The sequence below is a fragment of the Balaenoptera ricei genome, chromosome X (assembly GCF_028023285.1).
Source record: "Balaenoptera ricei isolate mBalRic1 chromosome X, mBalRic1.hap2, whole genome shotgun sequence".
In the NCBI taxonomy this organism is placed as follows: domain Eukaryota; kingdom Metazoa; phylum Chordata; class Mammalia; order Artiodactyla; family Balaenopteridae; genus Balaenoptera; species Balaenoptera ricei.
Genome location: NC_082660.1, coordinates 100,324,564 through 100,337,699, shown reverse-complemented (window position 1 = coordinate 100,337,699; position 13,136 = coordinate 100,324,564). Strand labels below are relative to the sequence as shown.

General features: G+C 42.6%; 1 protein-coding gene across 1 annotated transcript in view; it reads left to right on the top strand.

Annotated features, from left to right (window-relative positions):
- Positions 1–13,136, top strand: part of DCX (doublecortin) — a 102,874-nt gene that overhangs the window by 73,021 nt on the left and 16,717 nt on the right. Inside the window, exons 3-4 of the mRNA XM_059910456.1 lie at positions 8,101–8,203; positions 10,195–10,332. Coding sequence (XP_059766439.1) covers positions 8,101–8,203; positions 10,195–10,332 — 241 coding nt within the window. The remainder of the gene's footprint in view (positions 1–8,100; positions 8,204–10,194; positions 10,333–13,136) is intronic.

Here is a 13,136-nt window from a genome sequence, read left to right as displayed (position 1 = left end):
CTGGTCCGGGAAGATCCCACATGCCGCGGAGCAACTGGGCCCGTGAGCCACAACTACTGAGCCTGCGCGTCTGGAGCCCGTGCTCCTCAACAAGAGAGGCCGCGATAGTGAGAGGCCCGCGCACCGCGATGAAGAATGGCCCCCACTCGCCACAACTAGAGAAAGCCCTCGCACAGAAACGAAGACCCAACACACCCAAAAAAAAAATCAATCAATTAATAAATAAATTTATTAAAAAAAAAAAAAAAGAAATGGGGTTAGACATTGATGGGGTCAAAGCGGCCTCCTGTTGGTTCCCCAGCATTAGAGGATCCCAAACAAGTCTGCTCTGTTTACTCCAATTGGAAGAAATTTAACCTCTGATCTATAGCCAGTTGGTCAGAAGTCCAGGTAACAACAACCTAGGCTTGTGACTGATCTCTAAAGGGTGGGGGGCAGTCTTGTAGGACTGAACCCATAACCCATGGAATCTGATGCTATCTCCAGGTAGATAGATAGTGTCAGAATTCAGTGGAATTGTAGGACACCCTGCTGGTATCCAAGCTTTGCTTATTAGAGGTGTGGAGAAACCACTTCACACACACACACACCCTCACATGTTAAAATTGGGTCCAGGGACCCAGTTATACGTAATTCTGTGTTTAGTGTTTTGAGGAACCTGCAACAAACATTTTAAAATGTTTTTCTAAGCTTCCGGAAAAGAAAGGCAGGAGAAAGAGGGACCAGAAGTTGAAACTAGAGCAGCAGGCAGTATGTAAAGGCCTGAGCTTCCCTGAGGGCAAAACCCATAATCGGAGCCCGGTGCTTTGGATATTATCAGAAGTGCAGGACATGCAAGTGCCAACTAAAGAATGTCACTCATCATCTGGCTCTACAAGGATTGAGTCATTAGCTACTTCAGTCGCTGACCTTCAACCCACCCTGAAAGGAGTTCATGATGGAGATCAAGAATGAGGTACTCAGTGCTCTGGGAAAACTGGCAGAACAGGCCTTCAGATAGATATTTTCAGGAGAAGTTTTTTTTTATGAAACTGGATTCTTGCATCTTTCTATACTTAGAAAAGCACTAAAACCATTAACTAAGGTATCTGTTCCTCGTGACTATCAGCAACCTTCTACCGAGATGTGTGCTTAGTTGCACGTACCTCCTTCACCAAAATCACATATATACTAACCCCCCCACCCCTTACCTCTTGAAAACAATTTCTCAGAGCTGTGTGAGAGGCTGTCTCCTGGGCTATAGTCCTCAGTAAGATACTGAATAAACTTGACTCAAGCTTTTTATGTTGTGCAGGGTTTTGGGGTTTTTTTTTTTTTCAGTTGACACAAGGTCCTTGAAAAGTGAGGGACCTGAAGCTGCAACCTCCGCATTAAGCCAGGACCCTTAAAAGGGGATATACCAAAAACCTACCTGTAAACTTGTTTGTCTCTGTCATGACTCCAGGTAGGAAACAAAATAAACAAGAGTACTACTGTTACTGCTGCTGTGGCTGGTGCTAGCCAAGTATCCTCTTGAGAATTTGCAGCCCAAAGCTTGCTCTGACACAGGTCTGGAATTCAGATTCATACTACTCATGTCACAAGGGAAACCATAGCTGAAAAAAGGTGCTGCCCCCATATTGTTAGTGAACCCTGGCACCTGGCAGAAACAAATTCATGTCTTTTTCAGAGAAAAGCATCCCCAACCTAGACCCCTGAGGATTCCCAAAGATTTAATTTAATCAAATATGAGCTCATAATTTTAAAAATTATCAAACACAAAAGGAAACCAGTCACCATGAGGGAGAGTTAGCAGGAACAACAGATTTGGATTCTCAAGGACATAAGATATTACAACGATCAGATAAGGACCTAAAATAACTTAATATGGATTATTTAAATAAACAAAACATGTAACCAAAATGGGATAAGAAAAAGAGACTATCAGCTATGACCAGGCAAATTTGAGTAAAACAATGAAATAGAATTTCTAAAAGTCAAAATTATTATCATTGAAATTCGAAGCTCTTTGAGTGGGTTAAACAGCAAATTAAATACATCTGAAGAAAGAAAGAGCAAAGTGGCAGATTTGAAGATATTTTCCAGAATGTAGCCCTAAGAGATAAGAAGATGGAAAATATGAAAGTGAGACAGAGATATGGAAGATAGAGTGGGAAGGTCAAACATGTTCCTAATTTTCAAATGACCCCAGAGAAATGGTGTAACGAGAAATGGTGATCAAATAGACTGGTAAATATATGTGTAGATAAACTTAAATAATATTAACTATATAAAATAATTAAAATAATAATGACTAATTTGTGGGGTTAAAGAAAAGATCTGAAATTCTAAGCAACAATGGCATGTAAATTGAGGGTTGCTCAGACTTAAATACGGTATGTGGTACTTTATTTTATTTTTGTTGCTGTTGTTGTTTTGGGGTTTTTGTTTTTGGCCACGCCGTGCAGCTTACGGGATCTTAGTTTCCTGACCAGGAATTGAACCTGGGTCCCCAGCAGTGGAGGCACGGAGTTCTAACCACTGGACCACCAGGGACGTCCCCCAGTATGTGGTGAAGATTTGATGGGGAAGACGCAGCTCTAGGCCTGTGACTCTGGGAAGAGTACTTTCTATGTAGAGGGAGCTGCAAGAGTGAGGCTGTGAAGCACGAAAGATCTTGATGTGTTTGAGAAGCAGGAAGAAGGCCAGTGTGACTGGAGCTAGGTAGCATATGTGGCACAAGAGATTGGGTAATATACAGCCAAGACAGAAAGTGGATTTTATTCTGCCTCTGGTGACAATGGGCAAGATAAAATGTGACTTCTAGTGAAAAAATGACTCCCAGATTTCTGGTTTGGGCAGCTGGCGGAATTGTGGTACCAGTGACTGAGATGAGGAAAGCTGGAGGGAAGTGGGATTTGGAGAGGGAGCGGTAAGAATTCGGTTTGGGGCATATTAAATCTGGGATGCCTGTCAGATAACCAAACGGAGCTGCCAAGCAGGTAGTTGAATATAGGAGTCTAGAGATAAACATTGTCTCCGCTCACCACGCCAACCCTGCGCCAGCCTGTGACTGGAGCCCATCCAGGGCAGGCAGGCAGGAAATGTTCCAGAATGAGAGTGGCAGTAACTTTTAGAAAAAGCCTCATCCGTAATGTTTACTGAATCTTTCATTAACTCATTTTGCAAAGCTTGCCAGCCACACTATGGGCAGGGCACACTGTTGGCAAGACGGGGAAATCAGTGTGGTTTGTCTTCCTTGCCACAGAGTTCCCTCTTCTGCGCCCCTGGGGCCACTCCTCTCCCCATAGACACTCTCTGCCCTTTCCTTCACCCTGAATTCCACCAGTAGACAACTGTATGTTTTGTCTGTGCAGAAGGCTGGCAGATGGGTCCGGGCAGTTGTGCTATAGAGAGTTAGAATCTCTGTGACTATAGTCAATAAGATGCAGTTCTTCTTCCAGGGCTATTAAGAAAAAGCAAGTTCCTGCTTCTTTTCCTTTATTTATGCAGTTACCTGGAATCCCTTTTACTCCTGTCTCCATCAACCTATATCCCACATGCCCTTCAAGAGTCAGACTTTGTGTCATCTTCACTGTGCAGCCTTCCCCACTTCTCATGATTAGAATTCTTCTCTTTGTCACCTGTGCTCCTCTTGCTTTTTGTGCCTCTGTAATGGTGCTAAAAACAGTATGCCTTGTATTCCAATTATTTGTGAGGTTCTGACTCCTTCTTATGCTGTCAACTCGGAAGACAGGGGCCTTTTTCTGTACATTTCTGTATCTCTCACATAGTTCCTTTGCCATAGCAAGTGTTTTATGAGTGAATATTAGTGGAATTGAACTTTCAATGAAAATATTTTGCACGTTGGAGGTGAGTCTCATAGATATACGAGCAAGACCTTACTTACATTTCTTTCTGAACAGTTAGATAGTGAAATGTAGAATCTACCAGCAGCAGACACGTATGAGAACTCACTGCCAGCATCTGTAATATGTGGATGGAGAATCTAATCAAGCTTAAATCAAATCACAGAGTGAATTTGCCATTTGCAGCTAATGGACTGCCACACACAGTGATCTGTTGTCTCTGTTTCCCCATTTGTACTTCGGCATTTAAGCCACTGGATGGTCCATATAATCTATTGTTCGCGCTAATGCATAACCAAGCTAGCTTCCCTTCCCCCAACTCATGCTGTTTTTTTTTTTTAAAGGAAGAACATTGAGTAAATGGTTCAGTGTTCACGTGAGTTGATTGACTTTATTGATTTTGTGCTGGCAGTTGATTAATTACAAAGACGGGTGTCACGCTTTTGTGTTCTCTCCTCTGACTTAAATACCCAAGTGTGTTTCAAACAAAAGCTGATGTCAGCAAGACCCTTGATCTCTGAGGATGCTGTAAGTGGTATCATAATGATTATTATTTTTATCACTTTTGTTGCCACCTCATGACAGAAATTTTACCACAAAAAAATGGTTTGCAAAATTATATATTTGCAACGTAACCTAAGGTGGATTTTGTATCATGTTAACTGAATGGAATTTTAAAAAGCAGATGTGAGTGTGAGTTTCATTTGGAAAGTATGTCTTACCCTCCATTCGTCTCTTTCTTTTCCTTCTTCCTCTTTCTTCCTTTCCTCCTCCTTCCCCTCTTCCTTGTCCTCCTTCTCTACTGCATACTCAGTTACCAGTTACGGTAATGAATAGGAGTTTTCTCATCCATAGATTTAAAATGTGATCCATAAAGATGTTATCTTTTTTGAGTCCAATAAAATGTTCTAATGCGTATCAGGCATTGATGAGGACAAAAGGTGACTCTCCTGCCTAAGCTGTGTACAAGCCTTTGAAATCAGGGATTAGGAAGGCACGTTCTCTCAGGCAATTGAGTTGTTTTGTCCCGAATTGAATCAGGACACCTGAGTGCTAGTCTCAACTGTGCCATGATCCATCTGTGTATCCTTCAGCCACTTTGGCATTCTGTGTTTTGGGTTCCTCATATTTAAGATGGAGGGCTTTCTATTTTCCCAGCTCTGTAACAAAGCAGGGGAGGGCTGCTGTGTCTCAGTATCCAAGGCATTTGGGAAAGCTGGGTATCCACATGCACAATATGAATTTGTCTACATTTGGGAACCAGTAAAATGTGGGGTGGGATCACACAAGAAACCTGATGCTGAACAGCTGGATTGCAAAATGAATGTGTTTGAAGCCAGCCACACCACTGTGAATTTGTCAGAAGCATAGGGGCTTTGCCTTTCTTAGAAGCTCCCCAGAGAAGGGGTTATCCAAAGGCTTTTCCCAAAGCCTGGGCGGGGGCAGAGAGGCTTGGAGTTGGAGGAGGGTGGGTCACTGTAACAGCAACCCCCAGAGCAGTCTGTGAAGGCTTTGTTGTCCTACAATAGGATAGCATGGCATGTCACTGCGATGGCTGCTTTTGAGGTTTCGGTTTTTCTTCTTGGGAAGTGATTTCCACAAATACCTCCAAAATGAATGGTCTGGTACCTCTGGGGGAAGAGTTGCTGTTTGAAGTATTTACTAAATTCCTTTTATGACCAGTAGTTGGTTGAGGTTTTCTATTTCTTTTTGAGCTAATTTCTTTATGTATGTTTTCCTTTAAAAAATGATCCATTTCATCTGTTTTCAAACTAATTGTCATAGTTATGCAAATAATAACTTCTGAATTCACAGTCATTGCTCCTTTCTTGTTCCTAAATTTATATATTTGTGTTACCTTTCAAAACCTTTGAATGCTAGGTCCTATTGTCTGCCACTATTGATTTCTTCCTTTTTGTTTCTACTTTTCTGCCTTTGTATAGCCTTACAAAGCCTCCTTCTTATTTTCTTTACATTCAGTTGAGGCAAAAACAGCCCTGGCTAAATTCTCACTATGCGATTAAGTGCTCTACCAGGAACCACGGGAAGATATATAGGGAGCGATAAACTTGGTCTTTACATTCAGGAGAGCTGTGATTTAATGGGAAGGACTAGGTGAATATTCATGAAAATACAGGCGGGTTTTGAAACAGTGCTAAATGCTAGAGACCACTAGTGGAGGGATGCCCAAGGGAGGGGCTTCCCTCACTCATGACCAAAACTAAATGAAGCCAGTCAGAGTCAGGGGCAACCTCAAACACAGAGCATGGCAGAGATCTTCAGGGTCAAGAGGTGGCAAGGGATAAACAACTCAGAGGCACACAACGTATCATAGTTAGGGGCTCCAAATTGTATTGGTCCAAGATGTCAGTGGGCATCTGCAGAAGGGTTCAAAGCCATGTATGTAGCCTCTATCGTTGGATCCACTACCAGGGCAATATGCAGGCTGCTTACTGAACTAACATGCCAGTTAGTGACTGGGTCACTTGGAGGTGGTACTAAATAGCTCCCAAGGCAACTGCAGATACTCCTAGCACTCATGACATGATATTGAAATGTTCTGTTTCAGTGTATCTCATTCCATCAGATTATGAGCTCCATGAAGTCATGGCCTGAGTCTTACTCATCTTTGTCTCCCCAGTGCCTGAGCCATATGTAAGTGCTTTGTACTACTGAGTGGCTAAAAGCACAGGCTTTGGCGTCACATCGATCTGCGCTTATTTGGCTTCATCGCTTTCCACCTGAGTAATTTACTTATTGTCTCTGGACCTCAGTTTTCTCATCTGTAAAATAGTGATGATAATAATGCCAACTTCTAGGAATTGTTGTGAGAGTAAAATGGGATGACAGATTTGGAAGTACTTAGCAGAGTGCCTGTTCAGAGTAAGCATTCAATTAGTGGTAGCTCTCTTTGTTATTACATGATTGTGGAATGAATGGGTGAGGACGAGTGGGCTGAAGAAGGATGGTGGCCTATTTGATGAGGTCAGGACCCAGGGCTGGGAAGAGGCTTAATAGGGGTGAACCCAGCAGCCCTCCAAGTCTCCCTCTCTTCCCTTGGCATCCTTTGGGTGATTGGGAAGCTGAGACAATGTGGATAATGTTTAAGCATTTCTTGCTTTGTGTAAGGCTTGCAATCATCTTGGCTGGGGGAACAGGGATTGAATAGACCCTGGGTGGGTGATGATGTTATTAATACAAACATTTTTCAAATGTAACATATTGATCTCTGCACCCAGCAAGCAGTTGTTAGTTTGTGAGCACGGTGCCTTTGGAAAGTCATTACTAGCAGCTTGAATGGGTAGCTTAGAACAATTAGAAGCTTTGAACACTTTCAAGCTAAGGATTGGGATAAGAATGTTTTGACTCTATGGTTTCTCCTGGGCTTTCCCTGGTGTGCTGGACTAATTATCAAATGTAATTAGGAAAGCTGAGAAGTGGGGAGACTGCAGGGAGCAGCATACTTTCCCAGGGACCCTCATTTCTTTGTGCAGAAAAGGAGTTGGGGAGGACTGTCTCTCTGTTGTGGAGAAGCCGCAATGCATAGGGCGCTAGAGGGCGGGAAGGGTCCTGGGAACACGACTTTTCCAGCAGACCCTCAAGCCTACAGGGACCCATTGCTCTTGATTAAATTTTAAGTGGTTAGGACGGTTTTCCCCTCCTTTTTTTTTCAGAGAGGAATGGTATTCTGGGCTGCTACCAGGTGCTCAGTTCACTTTTAGCAAAAAGTCCAATTTTTGTGGGTCCAAAGCGGTTAAAAACCGGTGTCCTTCTTTCAAAACTCATGAAGATAGAGAGAGGGACTTCCACATCTCGGTCAGCCAGAATCTGTCCATCTCAGGTTACAGAAGGTCTTTCTCATCTTCCTTGGCCTACACCCCTGCCCCCAGACTTGGGCTAACAGCACTCTTGTCTTTGAGGATCTGAGGAAAGGTGACATTTGTAGGGTCATCTACTTGCTGACTTTTATTCAGAGGGGAACATTCCATTTGGACATGGACTTGAAGTTACTCTTGGTGAAATGGAAACAAGATACCACACATGCAACATGGAAAGAAAATGGCACTCAGTATATCTTTACTCACGAGGGGCTGTGGTGCAGACTCTGAGCCTGGTATTTTGAGAAAGAGGAGATCCCTGAGGGCTAAAATGATGGCCCAGATGTGAAACTTTTTTCCCGTGCAAACATGGCATGAAGTTCATTGTCACAAGACCATCAAATATCAATTCAATGTTTCCACTTTCTCTGTAGGTAACCTGTCTCCATGATTTCTTTGGTGATGACGATGTGTTTATTGCCTGCGGTCCTGAAAAATTTCGTTATGCTCAGGATGACTTTTCTCTGGATGAAAATGGTAAGGACAACCACTGAATTTTATTGTTCCATTGTTCTCGCTCCTTCTATCCCTTAGGATTTCCATGGGCTTATATGGCCTGGAAAACATCCATGCATGGTCCCTTTCTCTTGTATAGTTGGATACATGAGTCTCTGAGTGAAAGTTGATTGCATATCTCAGATGTTTGGCCTCCAGACTCAATAAGACTCACTACCTGCCCCAATAGTGGCCATATTTCTTGAACCATATATTATGTCACATGGGCTGACAGGCTCAATCAGACCACGGGAAGGAACATTTGGATTCAGAACTTGAATATTGTATGCATATGTTTTTTTTTTTTTCTGGTCAACATCCTCCAGCTCTTTGGCCCATGTTGATGGCTCCATTTTAGAAATATTTTCCATTGTGTTGTTAGTGTCAAACATTTTCCCTCTTCCCACCTTCTGGCTTGTTGCCCCATTCCCCCTGATTTGTGGCTCAAGATTCCAGAAGATTGTTAAGTTCAGGAAGGAGGTGAGCATCTGCCCATCTCCCTTTGCTTGAGTCCAAGCTCCACGTGTAAGTTCACGGTGAATTAGCTCACACAGCCACAGGACTAGGGTATGATCCCAATGGAAAGACACAGTCAAAACATATTTCCCAATAACGACGAATAAAGTGTGGGGAAAAAACAAATCAAGTTGTACTAATATAGAGTCTGCAAACAACTCAAGTGACAAGGACCCTGAAAGAGGTGGCATTTCTGCTGTGTTCACTTTGAGAAGAGGCAAATGACCATAAAATAGCGAAACAAATCTCAGGCTGTGTCCAGTTTGTTGTATCTTCTACATCTTCAGCTCTGGACAGTGATCACTAAAGTTTATCCATCAAAACAAGAAGTAAAACAAACAAAAATGAGCTTTCTGCTTACCTCAGTTTCCTGAAAAACTTAATTTACCGGAAAAGATCTAATCTTTCTGAGTGACTGATATTTTCAATGTATCTGTAAGTAGAAGGTGACAAGGAGGTGTCCAATGAAGAGACAACCCTGTGCCTAGCTGTTTGGTTCCACTTTGAGCATGATCACATGAGGTTGGGGAAAGTATCGTGGAAAGAACTCTAGACTGGGACTCAGGAGACCTGACTGATCATCTTTATTCTGCTGTTTTCTTCCTTTGTGACCCTAAGCAAGAGGCTGAAGCTCTTTGTATTCTCATCCACAAAATGAGTATAATAATCCTCCTAATATATTAGTACAATCAGTGCCCCCAAATTACCATTGTAGGGATGCTGAGTGACCTGCATAGAAAAGGTGCTCTGAACGTGTCAGATTGGGGTTGGGGAAGTTGCAGGAACATTTGGCAGACTCTCCTACACACCCAGGGGCTTTCTGTAAGTTCTGAGTGGCATAGTCACTGCTGGTCCATTTATTCATTAAACCAGCATAGCAGATTATGATAACATGCATTGAAAATCGAAAAGAACTCTATAAATGCAAGATGGTGGTGGTGGTAGTAGTGCTTCTTTATAAGATGGCATGACATCCTTAATACGCCTATTACAATACATGGCATGCGATGAATAATAAAGAATAGCTCCCTCCCCCCCCCCCTTTAACTTACTCATGAATGTTTCATCTGCGTGGCTGCAACCTCTGAGCTGTCAATCTCTTCTCCAAGGAAATTAATTAATTATGTCAACAGGTGCTATTCTGAGACATGACTGGGTTATCCAAAAATGATTGACTTGACTATTGAATGACCTGCCCGAACTGCTTTTCTACTCCTTCCCTTGTTTCCATGATTCAGGAATTTAAACACCTGGCTTAGCCCAGGTGACTTTTGAAAGTTTCTCCCATGCCTCCCTCTCCAGAGCCATCGTTCCTTCAAACAATGAGAACCACCTTGTAGTCCTGAGTCCGAAGGTGCTTTGGTATGTGGTGCTTACTGCAGTTTCCAGAGGTTGGTAAGATGCTGAGTCTTGGTTCTCCCCGGCTCTCCTAAGCTGGCTGTGTCCTTTTCCACCAGAATGCCGAGTCATGAAGGGAAACCCATCAGCCACAGCTGGCCCGAAGGCATCCCCAACACCTCAGAAGAGTTCAGCCAAGAGCCCTGGCCCCATGCGCCGGAGCAAGTCTCCAGCTGACTCAGGTAACGACCAAGACGGTGAGTGCTCTTCTCCTAACTGTGCACGCTGACTTCATTTACAGAGGCCAGTACCCTCTGCATGCAGAGGAATGAGTTCCTCATGAACACCATTTGTGTCTCCATGAGACCAATTCTATCAATTCAGAGACTAACCAGTTCAACTTGTTTGGGGTCATGGAGACACAGCTACGACACCGATTCTACTCAAATGGATGCAGACCAGAAATCTGGCCCACTTGCCGTGCCTGCTGTCATGCTATTTGTCATGGTTGTGTTCATTGCCATCTTTCTCAACATCATCCAGCCAATGCATAGTCAATGAAATAATCAAGTCAAACATAAATTTGAGATAGAAAATCTGAATCAAAAACAAAAGGTAAAAAAATAAGCCGCCTCCCTCAAAGTGTCAACATGGTGGATGCCCTTGAGCTTCAAACTTGACTTTGAATTTTTTAGAAGTCAAAACCAAAAGAGAAACAAAATAAACTGCATCATTCTCACAGGAGAAAAGGGACATATAGGCCAGGCTCTGAAAGGAAATAAAGACATTTGTCATATAGGATTTTATTTAGTGGATAGTCAACAATCTAAAAAATGTGGTCTAGGGATCACTGCTGACCCATGAACTATTTATCAGTGTGTGATGAGATTAGGAGCTTGTGGCAAATGTAAGTCATGCCACTGAGCAAACCATTTACTTCATAGCATGATTTCACTGATAAAGGCAGCAGTGTGCTGGTTTACGTTCTGGTACGAGGTCTTGCACCCATAGCTTGAGTGGCACTGATCTAAAAGGCAAAAGGGCACAGAAGGCCAAGTTTAGAAGCTTAGTAGACTCATGCACAGACAATTTGAGTCCTTCATGGTAAAGAAATGATATGCTCCAGAAGATTTACACATTTGTCCTCCCAAAGCTCAGGGTTCACCATGAGAATTCTTCTAGCCTGAGAGCCTTGGGGCAGAGAGCAAAAGCACTCTTTATCGCTTCTTCAATTTGAGGCAGCTTGAGCAGCCTATTGGCTTTGAAATGCCCGTGGCCTGGAAAAAAAGCCAGTCCTGCTGGCCTCACACTACCATGCCTATCACCGGCCATCTCTTTATTCTCAAGCAGAAGGAACTCAACTGTGAAGAGGCAGCTCAGGCTTTTCATACTTCCATGTCTTTGCATACCCTGTTCTCCCGCACCTGGAATGCCATCCCTCAAACCTGCCACTCTTCTTTGCTTGAAAACTCCTATTCATCCTTCAACACCTCAAATAGAAATAGTTGTTCCATTCTCTGCAACATCATAGCACGTTATTCATATCTCTGGGGTAATATTCACCACAACTGTGTTGTAAAGTATGTATTTACTTGTATGTATTTACTTCCTCAACTAAATGCTGGTTCCCTCAAGGGCAAGGTGTCATGTTCATTTCTGTATCCTCAGTGCTGAGCACAGTACCTGGGTCCTAGTAGATGCTCAGATAATGCTTGTGAATGAATAGATGCATAAGAGCACCTATTTCACCCAGCATGGTACTAGAGATCTAATAAGCATGTAGGTAATATTTGCGGAAGGAATAAAAAATGCATGTGTTTGGTGATATTTTGATTAAACGTACAGAGCAGCACATGAATCTATCTAAGCAAATTCATATTGCTCGAACTACAAAGACCTAGATTTTAACACTTGGATTGAGAATGAAATTGTTTGTACAGGTTCTAAGCAGGGCCTTGCCAAAAAAATGGACTTTAAACAGTTGATCAAGGTTCCTAAAGTCTGGCAATAACCACTTAGCTGATCATTTTTTCAGAAGTATCACTGGCTATTTCTGGGATTTCTAACCTGTATTACTTATCTCTTGCTATAAAACAAATTACTCTGAAACATAGTAGCTTAAAACAACAAACCTTTTTTATCTCACAGTTTCTGTGGGTCAGGAATTCTGGGGTGGCTTAGCTAGGTGGTTGTGTCCAGCTCAGGATCTCTCATGTAGTTGAGGTCAAGGTATTAGTAGGGGCTGCAGTCATCTGAAGGCTCAACTGGGACTGTAGGATCCACTTCCAAGATGGCCATTGGCAGGATCTTCCCCCCAGACGGCAATTCAAGAGGGTGAATAAGGAAGAAGATGTGGTGCCTTTTATGATCTACTCTCCAAAGCTACACACTGTCACTTCTGTTTTAGTCTATTCATTAGAAGCAGTCACTAAGGCCAGCCCACATTCAAGGGGAGGGGACCTATTTTTAAACCATCACATAACCCATTAGTTAGAAATGCTGGAGTGGCAGCAGTTTGAAGTAAATCGATTCTCTTTGCAGGCTGTATCCAATTGGATTACCCAGCACACATGAACCCAACCACCTGTAATTAAACACAGTTTAAACATGTGTCAAATAATTGATCTCCAGCATACTACATGCAGAATTTCCCTTCTAAAATGTATGCACTTCACTGATTCTAAGATGTTGGAGACAGAGAAGGAATGCATTAGGACTCAATGAATATGTGTCAAATTGAAAGGAGTTATAATAGATCCCAACCTAGGCTTAGGCAGGCAAGATCTACTCTTATTCCTTCAGAACTCCCTTGCTAAAAGAAGGAATGAGGATGTATTCACACACACAAGATAAACAAAGTAACCAATTTGAGGCAGGAAAATGGGACCTTACTTGGCAGATATCAGACTTACAAGCAGCCCCAGTTTCCTACCAGTAAAAAATCTAAAGTGGTATCCTCAGTAGAGAGAATTTAAATCTTCATTTCAGATAGTTCATGAACATAAATGAAGTCAAACTCTAGTCTAGCCAACCTTCATGGCAATTTCCAGAACATCTGAGC